Source organism: Carettochelys insculpta, chromosome 20 (assembly GCF_033958435.1).
Source record: "Carettochelys insculpta isolate YL-2023 chromosome 20, ASM3395843v1, whole genome shotgun sequence".
In the NCBI taxonomy this organism is placed as follows: Eukaryota; Metazoa; Chordata; order Testudines; family Carettochelyidae; genus Carettochelys; species Carettochelys insculpta.
This window is the reverse complement of record NC_134156.1, coordinates 15,681,673-15,707,448: the sequence shown is the minus strand read 5'-3', so window position 1 is coordinate 15,707,448 and position 25,776 is coordinate 15,681,673. Positions and strand designations below refer to the sequence as shown.

The window sequence follows — 25,776 nt, the reverse complement described above, 5'->3', positions numbered from 1 at the left end:
ATGGGGAGCACTTGTGTGTGTGGATGCTCTGCATTTCCTTCCGGGGCAGCTCCTTTTGACGTTCTCCATTGCTACTTCGACGTTGAACGTCGATGGCACCAGACCTGGAGGATGTGTAGATGATACGTATCGAAGTAGCCTATTTCGATGTTCTTACGTCGAAATAGGCTACTTCGACATTGTGTGCTAGTGTAGACGTAGCCTAAGTGTAGGAATCACAATGGATTTTTCAGAAGAAAACTGAAGGGCAGGGCAAGATACTGGATTTACAGCACATACTCAAGTCAATGGGAGTTCTCTGGGTTCCTTCAAGGGTTACATTTGGCAATTTCCCTGAAGATCCCTGGGGAATAATGTGATCACACAGGATTTTTTGATTTTGTTTTTGTTTTTTATTTTTGGTTCCCTGTAGAACTTGTAAAGCATAGAGGGTGGAGCCCAAATTCCGCAGAAGTTGAAGGGAAGAGTCTCACCCACTTCAGTGGGCTCACTGGTTCAGGTCTTTGATCAGTAATGTTATGAACAGAGTAAAGTGACAGGTTTGTAAATCAGATTTCTCCTTTAACAAGAGTGGATCTGATTCAGTTTTCAGCTGCCACAGTGTAACATCAGGAGTGGGGGAGAACATCATGGAAATTGATGGAGTTCTGCTGGTGAAAATTGGAAGTCAGTTTAGCCTGCTGTTTCTTGACTCTTATAAGAATCTAGTGTAGATGCAAAGTGACAGGCTGCAGAATGAAGCTCTCCATCATCTACCCACCAGCCCAGCATGTCACAGACAACAGCACTTTGACTTTCTCCGTCATTTGAGCCAAGGGCCTCAAGACTGGCCTAGAAGGACCACCTGTAGGGTTAGTTGCAGTGCAGTTCAATTTCCTTACCCATTAGATGTTCTAGCAGACAAGGGGCTAATTATTGTGGTGGCAATGTTAATGAAGGCCACAACTGCAGGCTGACAACTGGAGACAATCCGCTAATGTATTTAATCATGGCCACAGTTCAGATTTAGATTTATGTATTTGTTATTTTGGTTTCAATAAAAGAGAACACCCCTCTTAAAACATCTTGCACTGCGGTTCATTATGCCGACAGAGAGAGCACCTGTATTGGATGAATAGCCCAAAAGCCCCCACTTCCTCCATGCAAGCCTTTCTAGTTCAGTCCCATTTCATTGATACTAATGAGAGTTGTGTCACATGTTCTGTGCCTTGAACTCCTGTTGATGGCAATGGGAGGAATGTTGATAAATTGATACAGGTTGAACCTCTCTAATCTGATCACATCCGTGGTCAGGCACTATTTTGTTAGCCAAATGTCCACCTCTCATGGGTGTGTCCAAATTTTCTGTGGTCCCATAAAGTTTGTTCCCAGGCACCAGTCCTGGCTCTCAATGTTCTGTGCTGTTATTTAGCTCTAATTTACCCCTAACTGTCTTCTAAGAGCCCAGTAAGCAGCAGAAGTGCTGGTGATGCTGCTAGACAATATTGACCTCCTATGGTTTAGCAAATTCTCTGGCTTGGCAGCGGTCAAGTCCCAAGGGTGCTGGACTAGAGGGCTACGTCTACACGTGAAGCCTACATCGAAGTAGCCTATTTCGATGTGGCGACATCGAAATAGGCTATTTCAATGAATAACATCTACACGTCCTCCAGGGCTGGCAATGTCGATGTTCAACATCGACGTTGCGCAGCACCACATCGAAATAGGCGCAGCGAGGGAACGTCTACACGCCACAGTAGCACACATCGAAATAAGGGTGCCAGGCACAGCTGCAGACAGGGTCACATGGCGGACTCAACAGCCAGCTGCTCCCTTAAAGGGCCCCTCCCAGACACACTTGCACTAAACAGCACAAGATCCACAGAGCCGACAACGAGTTGCAGACCCTGTGCATACAGCATGAATCCCCCGCTGCAGCAGCAGCAGCCAGAAGCCCTGGGCTAAGGGCTGCTGCACACGGTGACCATAGAGCCCCGCATGGGCTGGAGAGACAGCGTCTCTCAACCCCCCAGCTGATGGCTGCCATGGAGGACCCCACAATTTCGACGTTGTGGGACGCGGATCGTCTACACGGTCCCTACTTTGACGTTGAACGTCGAAGTAGGGCGCTATTCCGATCCCCTCATGAGGTTAGCGACTTCGACGTCTCGCCGCCTAACGTCGAAGTTAACTTCGAAATAGCGCCCGACGCGTGTAGCCATGACGGGCACTATTTCGAAGTTAGTGCCGCTACTTCGAAGTAGCATGCACGTGTAGACACAGCTGAGAGGTTCAACATGTAGCAGGATAGGAACTGAAGTGTCTGCATAGGGAGGAAAGTTGCAGTCATGTAGCAGCACTATGAAGACTAACAAAATGATTTATTAGGTGAGGAGCTTTTGTGGGACAGACCCACTTCTTCAGATCTATAGAATTTCCAGTCCAGAGTCAGTTATATAGCACAGAGGTTCAAAAAAAATTGCAGTAAAAACTGGCATATCAAATACATGGAACTGAAAGAGGGGGCTAAGGGGTGGGAGAAGTTAAGTGCCCTGCCCAAGATATTGCTGCCTGACTGCTGGTTTGTTTTGTTAGAATACAGGCTAACACAGCCACCTCTCTGTTACTATTCAACATGCATAAAGAGAGGCAAGTACGTAGTTTTTAATGTAAAGTATAGCTTTTCATTGTGGAACTGAGTGGTTATTTGTAATCAGTGTGAGTGCTTTGACATCAAGACAGACGCTGCTGCAGCCATTTGAAAGGGATGTAGCAGTGGGTGTGATAGTCTTGTGAAACTGTGGGAAGTGGTAGGGGCTAGGCCACCACCTCGCAGGCTCACATTGGCTGGGAACGACTAACCCTGGTGAACTGCATCCAGCCCCTAGGCTGCTTATTGCCCATCTCTGTCATATCAACATGCAGGAGAGAGAATATTTTTCCTAAAATGTAAAGCCAAATGGCTTTCTCTCCAATACCATTATACGGTGTCCCTGGGGGATAATGGGCCAGTCACATTTAACTAGCTATGCCTCTTATGCAGCTTAAGAGTATTTGAAGCAGTACAGTATATAAATTATAACTTGCAATTGCAGTTTCATTGCTACAGAATATGCCCACACATTTCTTTTCTTACAGTCTAACATGCTGGTTTAGACGCCAAGTACCTTATCTACTATTTTTTATTTTTCCTCTGGCTGCCCTCTGACTTCTTTTCAGAGCTGCGTTTATGCAGACTCCTTTGCTCTTTACAATGTTTGGTTTGTGTAGTAACTTCAACACTGTCTTAGATCTGGGATCACACAAATGCTCTTGCGGTTTTGTGGTTGCCACTGAAGATTGCAGTATGTGGTGGGCTGAGATATTTTCACCAATAGGTGGAATACAGCTGGTTTTCATTTGAGAGGAAAACTGACAAGGCTAATACACTTTCACAATAATTCAGTACAAAACACTGGGGTTTAAGGTACTCGTTTGAGTTTCTTCAGAATATATAAATGAACTGAAACACCCTGGAGGAGAAGGAACAGTTGCTGCATCCATAGTCCTCGCTACAGTTTTAATCATAGAAAGTGGCGTCTTTGGAGCTGCTTTGGCGCTTATGCCTTGTCTATACTACTGCGAGCTGTTGACCTAAGTTACACAATTCCACATAGCTGAAGTTGACATCCTTAGGGTCTGCTTACTGCGGAGCATTCACAGCGGTTAGTTGATAGCTGATGCTCTCCCATCAACTCCACTTCCTCTTTGTTTTGGTGGAGACTAGCAGAGGCAACAGGAGAGCAATGTGTGGTTGATTTATTGTGTCAGTACGAGCCATGATAAATCTACTCCTGCTGGATTGATTGATGCCTGTGGATCCAGCCTGTAGGGAAGGCATGCCCTTAATTTTCGTGCACATGGGGTGTCATGGTCTACTATGCTGTCACTTGACAACAGCATCACTGACAGCCACTGTGAACCAGGGGCAAGGTGTGCCACACCTTGCCCCTGGTCCATGCTCCCATAAGGCGCAGAGCCTCAGATGGATTGGGTGGGGCCAGCGCAGTTAGCCCTGAGCGCCACCTGGAGCATGGGCTCCCAGCCCTCAGAAGCCGTTCAGAGTGGTGGAGTGATGCTCGCACAGCATTTCAAAGGGGCCCAGAGCTCCCAGCTGCCACTGCTGCTCCTGTGTCAGCACCAATGACTGGGAGCTCTGGGCCCCTTTGAAATGCTGGACCACTATGCAGTTGCCCTCCTTGCCCCTTTGGTGGATGGGCCTACTTGACAACTACTTTTCCACCCCTACTGCCCACAGCCCTTCCCACTTCCATGCTCAGGAGAGCCAGATTGGTCCTAATGTTTGAGAGGTGAATTCCATCCTTCATGCAAAATACGTAAATTCCCCCTGCCGCCCCAGAAGGTATGAACCACTAGGACGAATTTGGCTCTTGTGAGTGTGACAGTGGGGAAGGACTTGGGGAGAAAGCAGGGTTAAAATGTAGGCTATGCCACCAAGTGTGAAGTAAAAGTAAGCACCCAGGCAGCTTCCAAGAGGCATCTGCAAAGGTGACAGCGCAGCAAGGACCAGTAGAGACATGGTCTATAATTATGTGGGCTTAAGTGGCTACAAACCACTGCAGCGTGGGTGAACAGTTATCTCGGCCCATATTCCAACTGGAGAAGGCTCGAGTAGCAGGAGGATAGAGGCTGTACAGCCCTGGCCTGTAATTCACTGCATCCTACATGCTCTGTGCAAGGATCCTGAGTATCAGCCAGAGAGAATTAGTTACCACAAAGGTTTGCAGGACTCGGTCCAGCATAAAGGACTCCTGGTATACAGATAACCAGCCTCTGTCTCGTTCTTGATGGTATCACTGGATAAGATTGTCTTTTGATCAGTTTTACTGACAGTGATCTGGTCCTATAGCCTGTGCCTTTGAAGCAACTTTTTTTTTAATTTGCAACCTGCCAGTGAGGAAAAAAAATATATCTCCACAAATGAGAGAAAAAATTATGATCCAGACTAAGGCCCTGTGCTGGGAACTTGTTTCCACCACAAAGAGGAGCATGAGCTCTGGGCACAGTGGAGAGAGTCCGGTGGAAGGTAACACAATGATGAGGAGGCTGGAGCACATGACTTATGAGGTGAAGCTGAGGGATTTGGGCTTATTCAGACTACAGAAGAGAAGAGTAAGTGGGGGGATTTGATAGCCACCTTCAAGTGTCTTTCCACAGCAGTTGGAGAGAGGCTGTCCTCAGTAGAGACAGATGGTACAACAAGGAGCAATGGTCTCAAGTTGTGGCGGAGGAAGTCTAGGAGGGATATTAGGAAAAACTATTTCCCTAAGAGGGTGGTGAAACTCTGGAATGGGTTACCTAGGGACAGTGCTCTTTTCGTGATGGTACACGGTGGTATGGCATACCACCACCTTTTTACAGAGCGGGCCAGGAGCAGGAGCCTCAGCCAGCCTGCAGAAACATGGGGCTAGGAGCTGGCGCCCCTACCGCCCTGCAGCAGCACAAAGCTGGGAGCTGAATCCCACAGCAGCATGGGACTGGGAGCCAGAGACCTTGCTGCCCTGCGGCAGCACGGGGCTGAGAGCTGGAGTCCTCACTGCCCCTCTGGAAGCCCCAGCTGAGGGAACCTGGCCGGAGGTTGGGCGGCGGCAGAGGCAGAGGCAGCGAGGAGCCATACCAGCTCCCTTTTTTTTCCAAACACCAAAAGCCCTGCCTAGCTAGGTGCTAGTCTCTCCTTCCCTGGAGGCTTTTAAGTTCTGGCTTGACAAAGCCCTGGGTGGGATGATTGAGGGAGGGTTGGTCCTGCTTTGGACAGGGGGCTGGACTCGACCTCCAGAGGTCTCTTCCAACCCTGTGATTCTATGATCGTATGATTCTATAATCCAAACTAAGACATTTCTTTATAACATTCTAATGTGCCCATTGTTTGATTTATTCATTAAAAACTCTTTTATAAAAGCAACAATCAAAGAAATTGTGCTGAGGGTTTGGAATTTCATAAAAAGGAAAATTTTGACACTATCAGGTTTTTTAAGACGTCTATGAATAATTCTCCATTTAGATTCCAAATTATAGACCTTAAAAGTCTCCTGGGTCTGCTCAGAAACAGACCGTTACCTGTATGTAGTCTAAAACTTGCTGGTGTCTTTGTTTGGCAGCAGCGACTTCACTGTCTGAAATTGCTTCCCTTAGGGATTGCTGGGTTTTCAGAGCGTCCAGCTCTATGACAGCAGAAAGGCGGCAATACAGACTAATAAATTTCTCCTTGTAGCAGCAAAAATGAACTGTGAAAATGACAGAGAAAAAATAATAATTAGTATTACAGGTGGACCCTGAAATCCATACCTTTTTGGACATAACTTTAATGAAAGATGATTACTCAAATTCTTGATGGAATGTGTTGATCCAGAAATAAATAATGAAGATCTGATTCTCCTTTCACTTGATGTCTGGGTTTCAAGTATGGTTGCTTTCGTGCAACTGACTGTGAGCCCTGTGCGGCCAGGTTGTCTCTCTTTGTTGCTTTCCACAGGTGTTGTTTAATAGTGCAGTGTCACCAGCACAGTCTAAGTAGTCCAGGCATATACTAGAGTTTGTGTTGCCATTGCCACCATGCTTCATTAGCTGGCCTAAAGTTACCCCAAAGACCAAGGAAATAAAATGCAGCCCTGTTTTGCACCAGTGGCCACAAAGTAACACTCTACCTTTCTGGGTCGGGGCTACTGACCCACAGAAAAATCACTTAGGGGACATAAGTAAGTGAGAAACAACCCCCACCCCCTGCCCGCCACAAACAACACAACCCACCCGTAAGACATTCACTGCTCCACTACCCTCAAGCTCCACTTCAGAGCCTAGGGGACTGGGGATAGTAGATTTTGGCCCTCCTAGGTTTTGGGGTGGTGTCAAAATGAGGGGTTCAGTGCAGGAGGGGGGCTGTCAGTGAGTAGGCTGGAGTGGGGATGTGGGGTCTGGGCAGGTGGTAGGGTACAGGAGTGGGCGGAGAGCAAGGGTGCAGGGTAAGTGGGGGAGGGAGGAACAGGCTGGAGTGAAGGGTCTGGGTGGAAGAGGGGGTGCAGGAGTGTACTGGGGATGGGGGTGTCTGGGTGGGAGGATGGGTGCAGAGTAGGTTGGGGCTGTGAGGTTTGGAAGAGGGTGCAGGAGCAGGGTGGGGGTCTGTTGCAGGAGTTGGGGGTGAGTATGAGGGCTGAGTGGGAGGGGGCAGGGGAGGAGGGCATGGGAACCTCTGTGGCACAGCTCCAGGGAGGAAAAACCACACACGGCTCTGCCTGACTCTGCACACTGAAGGGAAGTGCCGGCCAGCAGCACTACCCCTCCCCCCACCACTCCCATTGGCCATGATTTGGCCAATGGGAGCAGTCGGGGGGATGCCTGCACCGAGTACTTCCCCACACGGAGTCACTTCGTTCCCACCTCCAGGCAGAGGCTGCAGTCTGGCTCTAACCCCAGTTTTCCTGGATCAGGCCTACGAGGCTCAGGGCTCCCGCCCACACAGCAGGGAGCTGGCGCTCCACCCCTGGATCCCCTGCCTGCCCCAGGTGGCTGGAGCACCAGTGCTGGCTCACACCTTGTGTGCTGGAGAAGTGAGCTCTATGTCTTGTGGCCCAGATCCAGGTAAGCTGCAGGCTGGACCTGGCTCGTGGGCCATAGGTTCCCTGCCCTTGCTCCACTGTCTGTATAGTGTCAGGAATCAGGGCCTGTAGCGCAGCTGGACTCTGGGCAACCTAATGATTTTGGCTACCATACACATCTGATTGGCTGGAAGATTCAGCAAACTTGTTCTTAGGCCTGTGTTGACTTATTCCCAGGCCTGCTCCTGCCTTGCCTCACTTCACATAACACACCCTTGACCCGCTGCTCCCATTTCTGCTTTGGCTCTAACCTTTGGGTCTAGTGCCAGTCCTCTGATGCCTGACTTCTGCTCTAACCACTGGGCATTAACCCCCCACATCCCAATCACTGATAGTTATGTTTATCTTGCCATATGATCTTGGTGACTTTAGCAGTAGTCCTCGCATGCCTACCCACGGGCCTCCTCTTGTGCCCCAAAAGACCATACAAGTTCACCCACACTGTACTGAGAGAGAAGTCAGAGAGTGTCACAGTTCATTGCAGTGCAAAGAACCATGGGATACATCACTAGGGCTACGTCTACACGTGAAGCCTACATCGAAGTAGCCTATTTCGATGTGGCGACATCGAAATAGGCTATTTCGATGAATAACGTCTACACGTCCTCCAGGGCTGCCAACGTCGATGTTCAACATCAACTTTGTGCAGCACCACATCGAAATAGGCGCAGCGAGGGAACGTCTACACGCCACAGTAGCACACATCGAAATAAGGGTGCCAGGCACAGCTGCAGACAGGGTCACAGGGCGGACTCAACAGCCAGCTGCTCCCTTAAAGGGCCCCTCCCAGACACACTTGCACTAAACAGCACAAGATCCACAGAGCCGACAACGAGTTGCAGACCCTGTGCATGCAGCATGAATCCCCCGCTGCAGCAGCAGCAGCCAGAAGCCCTGGGCTAAGGGCTGCTGCACACGGTGACCATAGAGCCCCACACGGGCTGGAGAGACAGCATCTCTCAACCCCCCAGCTGATGGCTGCCATGGAGGACCCCACAATTTCGACGTTGCGGGACGCGGATCGTCTACACGGGCCCTACTTCGACGTTGAACGTCGAAGTAGGGCGCTATTCCGATCCCCTCATGAGGTTAGTGACTTCGACGTCTCACTGCCTAACGTCGAAGTTAACTTCGAAATAGCGCCTGACGCGTGTAGCCGCGACGGGCGCTATTTCGAAGTTAGTGCCGCTGCTTCGAAGTAGCGTGCACGTGTAGACACAGCTTAGAAGTCCCTGGTGCCATACACAAGTAAGTGTAATGCCAGGGTAAACACAGCTGCTTGAGTGTGACTGCTCTCACTCTAGCCAGGGTCACTTAAGAGCAATAATTAAAGTATCAGTCATGGACCAGAGGGGTTGCTGTGTTAGCCTGTGTCTGCATAAACAACAAGAAGTCCTGTGGCACCTTAGAGGCTATCACATTTTTTGGTGCATAAGCTATTGTGGGCAAAGACCCTCTTTGCCAGATGCACGTCATGGAAATACCAGACACTCTGGTGTTTGCATTACATGCATCTGACAAAGTGGGTCTTTGCACATGAAAGCTTATGCTCCAAAAAATCTGATAGCTCTAAGGTGCCACACGACTTCTTGTTGTTTTTAGTGTCAATCATTGCAGCTATGGACCCTGCCTCTCAGAAAATGCCACAGTTTGTTCAGAACAGTTATGATTTTCCAGGGTTTTTCCTCCCTGTCTGCCCCCTGAAAACACAGGCACAGGGAGAAATGAGGGAATACAGCATTTAATTTCTTTCTTACTGGGTGCTTGGTATTGTCCCTACAACTTGTCAGAGGATTTCAAGTTCCCTTGCTACTATATTAAAATCAGTCATGCAGCATGTATCTTGCTGTGGCAGTGAGGTATTTTTTGTTTAGTTATGGAATGGCTTGTTAATCTTTTGGCAGGGTACGTAGGGATAGGGTAGTTGTGCCCAGCGAGGCCGAGAGGCTCCAAGCCCCCAAAAGGGGTGGAGTTTCAGGCCTAAGAGGCAAGCCCAAGGACAGCGAGCCCTTACTGCTGCCTGGAGAACAGCGCTGGGCCTCCCCCCAGCCCTCAGAAGCCACCCGGAATGATGGTCCTTCAGTGTTTCAAAGGGGCCTGGAGCTCCCCACTTAAGTGACAATGGGAGTTCCAAGCCCCTGTGAAATGCTGGTTTCCTGTGCAGTTGCCCTGTGGCCCCCCTTTGGTGCGCCTGATTGTGCCTGTGTTCCAATCAAACATATTAGAAATTAGAAAATCCCACACCACATCTTTCTTGCTGGTGAACACAATATGACAGAACAACTAGGACATCAAACAACAAAAACTTTGTTCATACAATAAAGGTCTAATCTGAACCCAAGAACCCCAGAAAACTGAGCGTCAAAGACAGAATTCTCACTTCTGTTCTCTCCTCTCATTGGGCCTACACCTAATCTGAACCGTGTGTGGTCTTACAGCATATATACCATATGTGCTGGTCTCTTGAGTGAATTACAGCTGTGGTTTCAGCTCCAGTGCTGAAGTTTCTAGCCTTTGTGGTTTTAAGTCAGAGCCTTTAATGTTACTTTAACAAATGTTACTTCAACATTGCCTTTTGTGGGTTTGCAATTATATATTCGGTAGCCACCAGCTAATGGGGACTGGAAGTTTCTAATATTTGTCATGTGAATCACAGCCATCTCATGAAGACTGGGGAGATCTATGCAATAAATCAGACAGAACGTATCATCTTCTTTCAGCAAGAGGAGTGCTTCGTCTTTTATTCAGAGTGAAAGTCAGGGTTTGTTGTTATTCTCGCCACTATATTCTACATTCCCATCACCAGAGCCTCGCTGGGCATTAAGAAGTGGGCCCAGAACACCCTAAGAGTGACCACCTTTTCCATAGTGCATTAATTATCTAACAGAAATGATATAGATGGTGCTTGGTTCTGCCCTGAGGGCAGGGAACTGGACTTGATGAACTCTTAAGGTCCCTTCCAGTTCTAGTATTCTATGATTCATCAAGCTGTACTAGCTACACAGCCTCATCCTGGTCTATGACTAAGCTAAGGGGTCAGACTCATTCCTGTCTAGGACCTGTACACCATGTAGTGAGGTTTGGAGGTACACAAGCCTGAGTTTCAGCCAATGTGAAAGCACTTACGGAATCTCATTCATTTCTCCCCTGTCATATGGACAACGTGGCCTATACCTAGAGTCTGATTGTAGATCCTGAGTTATCCTCTCCTTACCTGTCTGATCTATCATTTCACCCCAACACTGACTCCAATGGCATTTGAGAATGCTACTATACATCCCCTCTGGGCAGAACACAGCTCCACCCTATTCAAAGCAGTGGTGAGCCGACCTCTGTGCATCTGAACTGACTCAGCCTTAGCAAATGCAGTAATTAATCCACAAGGAATGGTCCAGCGGTCAGAGCACTAGCTTAGCACTTGAGAGACACCCTGCGTGACCCAGGGCAAGATAATTAGTCCCTGGGCTCCAATTCCCATCTGCAAAATTGGAATAAATTTTCTTCCCTGGTCAGGATAAGTATATTAAAGATTGTGAGGTCCTCAGCTAAGCACCCACAATAGAGCTAATTTAACCAAATACAGAGCACCAGATACCTGCGATGTGAATGCTTGATTTCTCTATTTCTGAATAACAAGCAAAATAAAATATAATCACAGGACATCCTAACCCCTTCTATTTCAATCAGCTGTATTCTCACACTCATTGCCTTCTGATGCTCTGTTGCTGGACCCTTGTCTGCACAGTACTAGACTCACAAGCCTGACCCTAATCACTTCCATTACGTATAAATGAAAAGAGTGGAACTGAGCCTGGGCTGTTTGTTTCATGACTATATTCTGTCCTGCAGCTGAAAGCGTGTTCATAATGCTCTACTTTCAAACCTGCCAATGTGTGACTAAACCAACCGGACTTGGGACGAATGACAGAAACATGGACCATCTGTGATTTGGTGCATGTTGCACTCTGTGCAACATTAATATGTTTGATGTATATATATTTTCACAACATCATGTAATTAAATCCATTTTGTGGCCTGTTAGAGGGTTGTGAGGGGGTGACGGCCTGGTACAGAGTGAAATCTGGTTTACTTGATTTGCCCAGTGCAAAGCATCCTTCAAAACAATTTTAGATTTACAAATGGTTCTCGGTTTCTGGTCTAGACTGGCAACAAAATGCGCACGTCGTCCAATTCTTGGGCTCCTGGGAGTTTTGGGAAAGGGATTCCTTGTCTGGACCTCTCATGAGATACCAGCAGAGGAAGAGAGAGGGAGACGTGCTAGTCTATACACTATCAAAACAAAAAGCAGTCAAGTAGGACTTTAAAGGCTAAGTCTTTAAAGCCCTACTTGACTGCTTTTTGTTTCAGCAGAGGACGGGCTATGGAGGATGGGGAGGTCTGTTCTATCTCCCCCAGACAGACTACTTTTCTGACATATGTCTTCCTCTGTCTGGTACCCCAGGAGAAGCCAGACAGGGATTCCCCTTTCCAAGCCTCCCACTTTCCAGTTCCTTCTTCCCTATCACAGTCCATGCTGCCTCCCCGTCCACCACACACCCAGTTCCTAATGCAGCTCCTTCATTCCAATTAATATTTACTCCCCTCTCCCCCTGTTCACATAACTGGTGTAGCTGCTGGATCAGTGAATGCAGCTTGAGTGGCAGACCATTACTGCAGCCCTTCTATCCCCACCATTAAAGCACTCTTCTACTTTACCATCTCTTGGGGGAGCAGCTCTTGCTGAGGTTCAGGGACTCCCCATTGCTGCTCCTTTCTCCCTTTCCATTCCAAGGAGAATGAGGGGAAGGGGCCTGGGTTTTCTGTCTGAAAGCTATTGTGAAATCACCTGGGCTATTCCCTTCCTCAGCCCCCTCCACTCCTTGAAGAGGGTTGGGGGAGAGGGTTTCAGAAGTGTCTTTCCCTTCACCCTCAGCAGGCCCACTGACAGGAGGGGCACCGGGAGCATTTGCAGCACGGCTCAGAGTGCCCAGCTGCTGCTGCTGTGGCAGTGGAGTAGCCTTAGGCCCCTTTGAATTGCTGCTGGAGTGCTGCTCCATGAGGGTCTGAGGATGGGGGACGGGGCATACTGTGGTCTGGGCGGGTCTAAGGGTTGACTGCCCAAGGCCCTGCCGCTGCCTTTGCTCCAGGGCCTGCTATGGTTGTCTGTATCGCTGGCTGTCGGTCAGCCAGGATGCCCTGCTCTGTGGAATCCCACCCCAGCATGCATTGCAGCAGGGCAGGGAGGCTGACCTGGCTCTGCTGTAGGATGTGCACCCTAACACAACACATCTCAGAGTGCTCGGCACACTATACACTTGGCTTTCGCTGGGACAGAAGGGATAATCCCTCATCCCTGCCACACTAGTGACCCAGCTCTGTACTCATCAGCCAGGCAAACATCCCATCGGGCACTATTCTCAGGCTGTACGGCTCTGGGGGAGCGGGGGCATGGCCAGAGGAAGGGAAGGGCATGGGCAGGGGAGTAGATGGGGAATGGGTGGGCAGAGGTGGAGTGAAGGGGCTGGGCCATGTGGCTGATGCCCCGGTACCTCTGTACCAGCCACCACTGCTGAGGGCTGGCTGCCCTAGCCCCCCCCCTTCCCCCTCAACCCCCCCCCCATTGTGGTCGGTCCAGAGCCAAACTTCCCTCACATTGCCCAAGGCGCGGTGAAGTCTGTTGCCAGCTCTGACACAGCCAAGGATCTGGCCCATTGTGTCTTTGCCCCAGGTCGCATAGGAAGCCCCTGGCCAAACTGGGACCCAAATCAAGCTTTCCTCAACCACAGTTCAGTGCCTTTATCACAAGCTGATTCTTCCCTCTCTTGCTGTGGGGACTTTCCTGCACCGTTACACTGGTGTTGGGCCCTGTGGTAGGAAAAGCCAAGAGATGGGCCTGACCTCTGAAAATGAATTCTGAACGCTTCAAAACTCTGGGCTCATAGGCCCCGAGTTGGATCATCAATCCAAAGCTGCAACAATTCTGCAACACAAAATTACCCTAGTGGAGCTGACGGCCTCGCCAGGCCCCTGGTACAGATGGGGAGGGGCAGTTCCACACTCCTGGAAGGGGAAGTGCTCGGCAGAAGGGGTGGGGGTGGGGCAGTCATCCCTCTTATCCCCTCACTCTCCTGCCCCCGAAGGCAGACCTCACTGCAGCCTGGAGCGCGTGGCGCAGCGCGTCAGTGGCAATTTAGCAGTGGTGGTGGCCAGAGCTCCAGCCTCTTTTGAATTGCCCAGCCCAGTGGTAACTGCCCCTTTTGCCACCCCTCCCTCCTCCCATCAGCAGGCCTGAAACCGCTAGGTCTATCCACGGCTCTAATTCTACCCAGTGATGATGCAAACCTCACCTCGGAATAAAGGCATTTTTGTGGCTGCTCTCAGAATATCAGCCCTGGCATCTTACGAGCAGTCTGACTCCCCCTCCCCTGCCTCCATTATAGAGTAGGGCTTATGCTTGATAACTGTGGCCTTTTGCTCTATGTTTTGCATTTCAATAATGATGGCTACAGTTTATGCTCCCGCCACTCTGCTCCTTCTCTAACTTGTACACAGTTATAGGGAGTGTTGTTGCCAAAGCCATCATGTGATTTATTGACTCTCCACTGGGACAAGGGGGAAAACAGATACAACTTTGTGATTTTATTATAAGGAGTCTGGGTTAATATTTCTAGGTGAAGCGAGCTACTATACCGAGTTCAAACATCTGAAGAGGGAGGTTAAGAAATCCTGAATGTGGGGTGTAAGGATTATTCTGTCCCGGGGCAGTGCAGACGTCGTCTGAGGCGGGGAGCAGGAGAAGAAAGGAGACATTGTGACCCAGTTCCAACACCTCCTGTGTATACAGACGGAAGTGCTTTGCCTGCCGAGGGACACGCGCAGGGAAAGAAGTGGGAGAGAGTTACAACATGGCACTTATATAAACAACACCCCAAATGATATAAAACATGAAAGCAAATGTGCACAACATCAAGCTCGGAATTTTTATAAAAACATAAATACGAGGGGGGCTTAAATGCAGGTTAACGTCGCTACATAAAATCAGGCTTTAAAGCCGTCGTGTTCCACATTAAAAAGCCAACACACACAAACAACCCCCCCTGAAAACAACATTTATGTTTCTTATTAGGCAGAAAATGATCACATGCTGAACCCTTTTCAAGATGATGATTGTATAATTATGTGAAAACATGAAAATGGATTCAATTAAAAGCCTTTAAGATTCAATTTAGGGTTGGTTACGAGAAGTATGCGGCTCCCCCCACCCCTGACACAGCACTGAAAAGATTTAACAAGTGCTGCATGAAGGGAAACCAGCACAAATGGTAGTTGGATATAGGCAGTTGTGGAGGTGTTCTGTAAAACACTGTCTCTGTGTTCAGTATTTATACGGTGCCTGCTACAAGGGAGTCCTGGCCATGGTTGGGTCTCCTAGGTGTTACCACAGTACAAATAATAGCAACACTTATACATCTTTGTTGAATCCACAAGTAAATTCCTCAATCCTCAGTTAAGGTCCCGATTCAGCCCAGCTTTTAAACATGTGTTTTAAGGATGTATTTAAGTGTTTCATTGACTGGAGACAGACTTCAGCATGTGCTGAAGTGGTTGGTTGAACTGGGGCCTAAGGATCCAATTCCAGTTTATGGCTGTGTCTTCACTGGAGCGATCTGTTGACAGATGTTACTGTCAGAAGGTATCTTCCAACAAAACGTCTGTCATCTGATTGCAGCCAGACTGCAAAGTGCATCGCTCTGTCAATCCCCTCTGTCCAGAGTCCAGCCGCTCTCTCAACAAAACGGCCAACCGGAAGTGCAGCAGACAGCGCTGCCCAGTGCCCTGGAAGCCCTGTTTGTAGACAGAGGGTCAGCCTCCAGAATGTCCAGACTGCCTTTCTGTCAACAGCATCTGTTGATAGAGGGGTTTGGCCTCGGGGGGAGTGGCAGAACGCCGTCGACAGAAGTGGCGCATTCTGTCAATTTACTGTCAACAGAAAACATTGGGAATGTGGATGCTCTGCGGGTTTTGTCAACAAAACTCTCTAGTGTAGACATAGCTTATAAACTGACGTCTTTGAACTATGATTTGAGGATCTGAGTAACTCAGCCAGAGGTTAGGGATCTGCTACAGAAGTGGGTGGGCAAGGTTCTGTGGCCTGTGACATGCAGGGGGTGAGACCAAATGATCATGATGGTCCTGTCTGACCTTAAAGTTTGTGGGTGAGTCTTAATTTTGGAACTACTTTGGTGTCACTTGGATTTTCCAGGGGCAATGGGTATGAGTATGACCTAAATCCAGCCCTTCCATATGAAGAAAAAGTTTCATTGAAATGTTGGACAAGATTCTCATCTACACTAAGCCGCTTTATATCTCTCTGAAGTGTAAACAACCCATAAAGAGGTGGGGCTTCTTACGATATTGGTAGGGTGCTGCCATAGAAATGTACAAATTGTCCCTGGCCACAGGGACATACATATTTGCTTTTATGAGCTGGATAAAGCCACATCTCATTACTTCATGTGTGTGCAAAATTGCCTGTTTGCCCATCTGTGCAGCTGCACAAATACAAAGATGTGTACTTGAATAGGCAAATGTGGAAGACTACTGAAAAACTGGCTCTCGTGGTTGAGTGGTTTAGTTCCATACATTCGTATATTGTAGGAAAGCACTCTATCCTAGTGGTTCCTAAACTGGGCTCTGCGGACCCCTGGGCGTCCATGAGGATAATGCAGGGGGTCATGAAAAAAATTAATACAAATGATCACAGACAATAAGTTTTAAATAAATTGCAAAGTTACAATCAATTATTATTTTTAAATTAAATATCTTCCAATAAGTGGTATTAATCTCTGTCTGAAAATCTGTGTTGTGGTTTCGATTTTCATTTAATGAAGTGTACATAGCAGCTAGAATTGGCTTTGATGGGGGTCCATGAATGGTTGGTGAAAAAGTTGGAAACTGCTGCTCTAGCCTAAAGGTGATTTTTTTTCCAGCTAATAGTCCCAACACACTTAAAATAACCCTACTTAAACTCTTTCTGATTGATTAGTTTTTGCAACTGTAACATGCAGTCACTAATAGAAATATATTACGTATTTTAGATTTCATTCATGTTCCCAAGAACTAGCTGGGGGGAAAAGGCGATAAATACTGCAAAGCAGAATACCTGTCTCAGAGGTAGATTGATCTGTTTGAGGAGAGCTTTCACTGCCATCTGGAGCTCATAGAACAATTGAGTAGGGCAGTCTGGAGCATGATCCACACTTTCCACAGTTTCCAAGCCAGAAAGCATTTGGAGCCATTCCCACTCATCTCTGTATGTTCAGTCAAGTAAAATTAGACATATAGCAAAAGTTCAGTGCACAAGGAAGAATTTATAGTAAGTGCATTTGGGCTCTGTTGAGGGTTTAATCCTCAAATAGTAAAAATGTTCTAACATTATGCAGTCCAGGTTATTTGTGGTTGAAAACCCAACTTAAAAAAAAGTTTCCTGTTTAATTTTTCCAGCTCTTGTACATAGAGCTCAACATTCCTTACTAGCACCTTGAAATCGATTGCCTTTGAAATATTTCAGGCAAGGGCTTTTCTATGACAAGAGCTCCATTCCATGTCTTTTAAAACATACATTGGTCTATAGATGCGTTAATTAGTAAGCTCAATGTCTGATCAGTTGAAGACATCTCTGGGACTGAATGCAGCCAGGGAACTGCAGTCTGACAGATGCATTTCAACTCCAGCACTAGTAAGCATAGGAATGGCCCTACTGCATCAAACCCATGGTCCATCTCATCCAGCATCCTCTCTCTGGCAACATCCAGCACTGGATGATTCAGGGAAAAGTTCAAGAAACTCCACAATCGGGAGGTGTGGGGTAATCTGGCTCCATATGAAGGTCTGAACATAATTCTTGTAGGCATGAGGTTTTGTATTTGTAAGGCTGATGCATCCAGGTTGTTGACAGGAGGGAATGAATCTGCCACCTTAGAGGCTAAAGCCCTGTGCTCTACCACATCAGCTAAAAGCCATCTGGGTCTCAGCCAAGGCTGCAGAGCAGAGACTTCGCTCTCCCTTGTCAGTGGTCTCAGTGCCTCTAGGGTTACATAGTCCTTCCAAAACTGCTGTGAAGAGTGCCAAGAAAACACCACAGAGCTGTTTGTCTCCACGAGAATTAGAAGGAAGAAGTGGATATAATTGGGATGTGCTCTGGATGTCACCACAGTCTCCTACATGAAGCTGTCAAGTGCAAACCATCACCTATTTTATAGTTTAGGGGCAAGAGGGGGTTACAAACAAGGTATCACAGACCAGAATATATTGTAAACTGATTTAATACCCATTTAGGCCCTGATTTATCCTTCACTGAAGGTCAATGAGAAGAATCCCATTGGATCAGGCCTCTAGATCCTGATCCTACTACCAAAGTCATGTTGAAGGTCCCAGGCAGAGCCTTGCATTGTGCTCTTTGGGCCTGAGCCCTACATGGTGAAACTGATGGCACTTTCAACCAGTTCAGACATCGGATCACACCCTCAGTATACCAGAGAGATGGACATAAGCATGTGCACATTTGAGGTCCATACGGAGCTCTGTGGTAAGCTGCTTGTGTCAATCTTAGCTGACAATTATACCTGGGTGGCCAACAATAAATTCCATGGGGGTTATCACCAAGAGTAGAACTGAGCTCCAAACATTAACAGGTAACGTAAGTGGTCGATAAGGCACATACAGTGGTATTCATAAAATAAATACATAAAATATGCAGAGGGTTCTGCAAGGTGGTGAGTGCTCTGGTCCTGAATCAGCAAAGCACTTATGCATGTGCTTAACTGTAAGCTGACAAGTAGCCCCAGACTTCAATGCCTCGGTGTTTAAATTTCTTGTCATCCCGGGGACAGAGTCACAATGGTTGAGGTTGAGGTAGGTTGAGTTCACTCTGCTCCTTTTGATTCAATGATATGCAATTATTGATAGCATTGTTATGATCATAGGCATAATCAGACCTGCCCACTGGGAGGGGCAGGGCCTGGAGTTCCACATGCTGTCACTGCCAAAATAGCAGCAGACGGAGCTCCAGGCCCTTTTGAAACACTGTGGCAGTGCTCTGTGCACTGCTCTGATGGAGAACGGGAGGGCTGGGCTGGGCTGTCCCCTTCTGCTCAAGGGGTGGGGAGCCAGGCTCCTCTCTTACCTTTGCCCCTGGGCCTATGGTGGCTGTCAGCCCTGATGAGCATAATCATTAGTTATCAACTTCTCCTGTTTCTATTTATATAGGAGATTTCACATTTGCAGCCCACAGAAACTGAACATATTTTCACGCATTTGGTGCTTGAGTTATTCACATTTGATCAACTGTTTAAACTAATGAGGATAAAAAAAATCACTTACTTGGAAACATTGCTGTTGTCTCGGATTTTAACATTACACAGAATATTGGGCAGCTTTTGCAGTACAAGGACTTTGATTTGATCTACGGAGCTGCAGAGTTTCAGATAACCCAGATACAAACCAGGAGGGAGGCGCTGCTGACTTCTTTTGTGATAGGAAAGTGTGTCCTGTTTAAACAAAAAGATTCCTCGATAAAAGTCTCAATTTTTCCCCAGAAAAGCAGAGAGGTTTGGGAGAAGAAAGTTGCTATTTTTATAGCAGGTTTGTGTTTTAATGGGGTTGGAACCCTGCAAAATATGTAATCAATTGCTTACCCCTAGGGGACATCAGAAATCCTCTTTTATTTAGGAACGTTTAGCTTGATGCTCTGGGTTTATTCGTGCTTAAAGTTAAGCACATGCTTGGCATGTTTTGGTGGATCAGCTGCTCAGAATTCTCAACACCTTGTAGGAGTCAGCTTTAAAACAGCAAACCATCCACAAATCAGAAGCATGCTGCAGTCCTAAAGCAAAATTCTCCTCTCTGATCTGTGCGCAGGGCTCTTTCATACACAGCATAACGCTCCAGCGAACTCCTTCTACAGCTATAACATCAGTGGGGAGTGTTCTGGGTGCACTAAGTTGTCAAGTACAATACCAAAGTAAAATGTACTGTCAGATGAATCATTACAGTTTCAACATAATGAACTTTATCATCAAAAAGAGCTTGGAAAGGTCTGCCACCGCTGGTGCATTTGCCGAACCTAGCAGCCATTAACAGGGTTATGTATAGCATTCCCCAAAGACTACCTTAATAAATGAAGTTGACTGCCCTCCTGAGTAATGTGTCCCTCTGAAACAGGTAAGGATTAAGCCACCTGGCTCTCTGCCTTCACCCTTGGAATCATCACATTATCTGCCAGTGCTATGCTTGGCTCAAAGCAGTGCAATTAGATCTTCACTTTCTTGAACACTTCATGAACAAAATACCCACATGATGATTCAACACGTAACACAAGAAAGGGAGGGCATTACACAGGAATGTGCAAACCATTAGGGGGAAATTTTTCCATTAGGATCTGGAAATCTGATCAGACCAGTATTCTGTGTTTCCTGATATAAAACTTATGCCCAGATTCGGATTTTTTTGCACCTTTAAGACATAGTTAATATGGTAAGTTGAGAACAGATCAAATATGTTTTATTGTCGTTTGGAAATCTTTTGAGCTTACCCCAAACCTTGCAATGTGTGTATTATTACCCATCAGCTGCTGGTGCACAAAAGCACACTGTCACCAGGCCAGAAAACGACTATAAACCATGATTAGGCACAGTGATCAATATCTGGCTGAAGTGACCTGAGACAGAGCTAGGATAATAACTTGTCTGGCAGTATTTCCAATGAGTAGGTGATCCCTTAGATTTAGAAATAAGAGATATTGATCAATCATTCTGCATAGGATACATCCTGCCGTCACTTACACACCACTTCTGGGGACTTCAGTATGAGTTATGTGCGTGAGACAATGAATGGATGCAACTTTAATAGACACAATTCTGCAAGATGCTGAGCATCTACAACTCCCAGATGTTATATGGGAGCTGCGGGTGCTCTCCACCTTGCAGGATCACTCCAGTAACTTTAGATCAATCCATCATTGAAATCTAATGGGAATTTGACATAAAAGCAGAGGGGAGGACATGGTCTGTAAATAATTCGATGGGAGCTGATTTCACTGGGAGCTGAGTAGGGTGACCATCCACCCCATTTTTCCAGGACAGTCCCTTATTGAACATGCCTCACAAACTTTAGAGAATGGGCGAATTGTTCCATATTTTGTGGGACTCTCTTTCCCAGCACCCAGTGTCTCAGGGCAGCAGCCTCTGGTGTCAGGCAGCCCCACTGCAGGGTAGCGGCACAGTTCCCTGGCACCATGCCTTGGGGCAGCACATGCACTGCCAGAGAGCCCCTCCACGGGGTGGCTGCCTCAATCCCTGGCACCCTGCATCTCAGTGAGGCACCTTCTACTTCAGGGAAGCTCCTTTGTGGGGCAGCTGCTGTGTTCCTTGGCCTGCCCTACTGGGAGGCTGTGAAGCTCCTCGTCTCAGCACACCCCCCACCAGGCAGTTGCTGGGCCCTGATCCTCCACTCCTCACCAGGAGGCTGTGGAACCCCTATCCCCAGTGCCTCACAGTGGGGCAGCTGCCTCCATCACCGAGGAGCCCTGACATGGGAGACCAGCCCCATCCCGTCTCCGGAGGCTGACGTCCTGTATTGCCCCATAGGACAATGTGGCCACCCAAGAGCTGAAGGCTTGCAGCAGCATCCAGAGTCTTGAGCTGATCTGGTTTAAAAAGTAAAACCTGGTTTTCTTCATCAAGCTCTGATGGATAAACCATACGGACAGTAACAGCAAGTTGAAACCCCTCTCAATAGCTGTTCACAGCCTCCTAGAGAATTTAAGAGAATTACAATCTTTGCTGTTCCATTCTATAGTATGACACCAAAACCCTGTAGAAAACATATTAGTAACCTATAAATACTATAAGTCTTTAAAGTCCTTTCTATAGAACCCAATTACATCTCTATAGAACCTTATTAGTTTTATCCATAGTAAGAGCCCAATCTAATGTCCACTGAAGGCAATGGAAGACTTTCCCCTCTGTGGGAGCTTTTCCATGAATTTTAATGGGCATTTGATCATGGACTGAAATCAACAGGAATTTTCCATAAAGCAATGCTCAGTCACAGGCTTTTTAAAAATTAGTAACATAAAGTAAGTGAAGCAAAGTGCTACCTGGATTGTTATGAGCAAGATGTCTAATGCTGTTGGCTCCTCAGGAGTTGAAAGGGATTTTCTCTGGCTTTGTAGCTTGGATATTTGCATCCATTTGCCATTAAAGTAGGAATAGAGAGCCTCTACTTCTCTCACTGTAACAATCAGGACATTACCGTGCCTGTCCTTGATGGGCTCATAATAAACTCTGCCCAAGTTGTGAGTTCCCAGCAAGTTCTAGAAAGCAGGCAGAGGACAAAAGACAACATTAGCCATGAAGCATCAGGAGGGTGGTATTTTCAGCATAGGCTTAGCGCTGTTCCTACTGAACTCAGGGGGGAGGCAGTTAGGCCAAGGCAAAGCACTTCTGTTCCTTTTGCCCTACGCCCAAAGTCTCTGAGTGCAATCACAGAAAAATTCTGCCCTGGCTTCTATGTGTGAGACCTGCACTGCACAACTTGGGGGCATTTCCTCAGTGGGTGTAGGCAGAGGTTACTGTCACACATCAATCTGATCATGGAACTAAAGGTCTTTTAAAGAGACCAGACTGCAATGTGATTCACATACACAACCCAGGACAGGTTTTTTTTCCATTGGAGATGGGTGGTTTGTGTGTGTGTGTGTGTGGAGTTTTCTAAAGCACTTTGCATTGACCTAACTCCGTACCCATTGACCTCAATGGAGCCACGCTGCTTTATCCTGACATGCTCTAAACACACATTGTAACTGAGCAAGGTCTGATTGTGGGTTACAGTGGGTATCAAAGACGCAGGGTTCCCTCTAATTATTTTCCATCCATGAGTAGAATAAAGTATGTTAGGTGCACCCAGGCATGTGAAGATGTGCACCAACAGGAAAACATGGTGCCCACTGTGAATGGCTGTGGGTGCGCTACAAATCATAGAATCACAGAATACTACAACTGGAAGGGACTTCAAGAGGTCATCAAGTCCAGCCCCTGCCCTCACAGCAGGACTTAAGAACTATCTATAACATCCCTACTAAATGCTTATCTAACCTGTTCTTAGATATCTCCAGTGGCGGAGATTCTACAATCAACATAGGCCATTAATTCCAGTGCTTAACCACCCTGACAGTAAGGAATCCCATTTTTCAGCTGGGCTGTGCCTGAATCTCTCCTGGGTGGCTGTGCAAGTGCTTACAGGGAACATTGTAAGGGACCGAAAAATTACGGATACTTAAAATGCTGTAGAATTCTCTTCTTTGGGGTCATTCACTTTCTATAATTTAGGTTCATTCTTTTTCTGATGTAATTTTTCCCCAGCAATAATAGTTAGGGGACACCAGATGTGTGTGGCATGCTGATCAGGTTAATGTGGTACTAAAATGAATGATGTCTCTTGACAAGAGGGACTTTTGAGAGGTCCCCTTTTATTTTGAAGGTCTGCCTCTTTTATTTTGAGGACCGGAAACGGACTAGATGAAAAGAGCTGGGACCCTAACAAACTTCCAGGGGTGAAAAGTTTTGGGCAAAATAGCTGAAGATTAAAGAAATGTATTAAGCAGGACAAAACTAAGCTCTGTCAAAATCTCTTTCCCTACATAGGAGCATCAGCTTGTCAATGTGAGAACACTAACTTCCATGACCAGCCACTAAAGAGATTCCCAGATGTCTTAAAGAAAAATGCCTGACATTTAAAATATGTTCATTACTTCAAGAATTTTCAAGAATCTACAGTAAAATGGGAAGGGGCAGGTATTGTCTAATTTAGCAGGCAATGTTTATTAATAATCTGTATTATTAAATTGATTATAAGCCAAACACTCCAGGTAGTCAGTACAGTGGCTTTAAGAGGCTATTTTAGCTTTGTGTATTCCTTTCTTGGGCACACTGTAGAAGGCAATATTGCCACGTGCTCTTCTTCTTTGCTGCCTGTAAAAATTAGCCTCCTAAATGTACTAGCATGTCACAGGTCAGAATTTGCAGAGTGTACTGGTATATGCATCCAGTGTTTTCTCTAATTTTTTCCTGCCATGTGTAGAATAAATTTTGGTATGTACACCCAAGCATGTGCAGATGTGCATCACCAACAAAACACATGCTGCCCTGGGAGTCTGTGGGTTCTCTTTTAATCAGCTGGACGGCACCTGTATTTCTCCTGGGTGGCTGCCCAAGTGCTCATCTTACAGGCAACACTGTATGTGTCTAATTTTGTAAGGGGATGGAAGACAGTAAGCTAGCCAGAAGCTGCCATATATTTGCCCTTTATAAATTAAAAAATTGTAACAAGATTATTGACATTACTAGATTCTGAACTGAACTCCAGCAGACAGAATGAAGAGACTATTATCACTCAAGAATATATTTCTCTACAGAAGCAAAAACATTTCTGAGCCCTCCTGGCTTGACATTCTATCAACTGTATTTTGTTAATTCTAGTTGTGTGTTGGTAGCAGTAGGTAAAATTACAATCCCCAGTCTCTTTGTCCACTGATGCAGTCCCTTGCCAGCTGCGTTGTCACTGATCTCTCCCATTCTGTCCTAAGTTCCTGTGGAGTCAGTCTGTTAAACAGCCTCAATAAAGTTTATTCAACTGAGTACACTTTATTGAAATGCTTAATGGTGGATCTCATTAGACCACATGCTGCTTGAAGGTTGGCAGGCTGGTGACAGTCCTACGTTCATCAGGAAACCAAGCTGACAGAACAAATGTTTAGGACGATAAATTTGCCACAAAACCACCAGAGCAATAGTCCTCAGGGACCAACGCTGTCTCTCTCTGTGCTCCAAGCTCTTCTCTGATCACTGCATCTGTGAAATGCACTAAATAATTAATGTTTGTGAAGTCTTCAGATGCCCTGGTGATAGGGCAGGGGGCAGAGAAATACTTAGACTGACAGCTCTGTTATATAAGGGTCCAAGGTTAAGTCATTCATTTTATCATTCTGTTTCCTCAGATCTAGGATTATCATCATTACCAATAATCATTTGCATCTAAAGCCCCCTACAGGAGAAAGGGGTCCCATTGTGTTAGGGTCCCTAAACACATATTACACTCCACATTCCCCAGAGAGTTAACAGACTACATAGAGAAAAGGTGGGGAAAAGGAAGTGTTATTGATATGGTAGAACAATTTTTTTGACAATCTCTATTTAATTCTGTAAGCCCATTGGCAGGAAGGTTGTTCTTGAGGTCACCCCACCAGCCTATGACTCTGATTATAACTATAGTCTGTAACTTCAGTTCCCACGTCGGAATTCACATGTAAACCTGGGCTTCCATTGACATGTGATGGGATTTGGGTATCTAACTCCCTCAGGTTCCTTAGCAGATCCCAGCTTTAACGTATCTGGAAAAAGGTGGACAATATGGTTCCCAAACTGTTGCCTCTCATGTCACCACAAGCTCTTTGGGGTAGGAGCTGGGGTAGGGGCTGTCTCCTCCTCCATGTGTGCCTGGCACCTTCTGCCACAAAGGGGCTCTAATCTTGATTGAGGCTTGTAGCTGCTATAGTTGTACAAATAAGGGTAATCAACAGGCCTTTTCCACAGGAGGCTTCTCAGCTTTTCAGTAACGTATCGCAGGGTTATGATGGTTGCTCTCTTCCTGTGTGTCCCCTACCTGCAAAATCTTGCACTTATCATGGATATTTATTTGCTGCCCACTGTTTGTTTCTTCTGTCATTGTTTCTTCTTCCCCCTCTCTTCCTAGGGTGTGCTTTATATGATCACTCATTTTTAGCTGATGATTAAGGTAAGTCAACAGCAACTGCATAGCTAGAATTGACTTATCTGTAGTTGACTTACCTGGCTGTCTACATGGAGGGAGGTCGATGGGAGAAAATCACCTGTTGACCTCCCTTACTCCTCTTGATATTGAGGAGTGTGGGGGTTGACTGCTGACCCCAGACAGTTCAATTTCACATATCTCTGCCAGGCACACAAAATTGAACTCCGGAAGATCAACCCTGAGTGGGTCAATCTTCCCCATAGTGTAGACATCCCCATAGGTACAGCAGCTCACTTCACACAAATGCTTATATTAC

The 25,776-nt window shown here is 46.7% G+C and overlaps 1 protein-coding gene across 1 annotated transcript in view; it reads right to left on the bottom strand.

The window, feature by feature from the left end:
• Positions 1–25,776, bottom strand: part of ANKFN1 (ankyrin repeat and fibronectin type III domain containing 1) — a 135,658-nt gene that overhangs the window by 12,987 nt on the left and 96,895 nt on the right. Inside the window, exons 11-15 of the mRNA XM_075014759.1 lie at positions 21,790–22,005; positions 19,014–19,180; positions 16,795–16,942; positions 14,322–14,490; positions 6,097–6,263 (exon numbers count right to left, since the gene is read on the bottom strand). Coding sequence (XP_074870860.1) covers positions 6,097–6,263; positions 14,322–14,490; positions 16,795–16,942; positions 19,014–19,180; positions 21,790–22,005 — 867 coding nt within the window. The remainder of the gene's footprint in view (positions 1–6,096; positions 6,264–14,321; positions 14,491–16,794; positions 16,943–19,013; positions 19,181–21,789; positions 22,006–25,776) is intronic.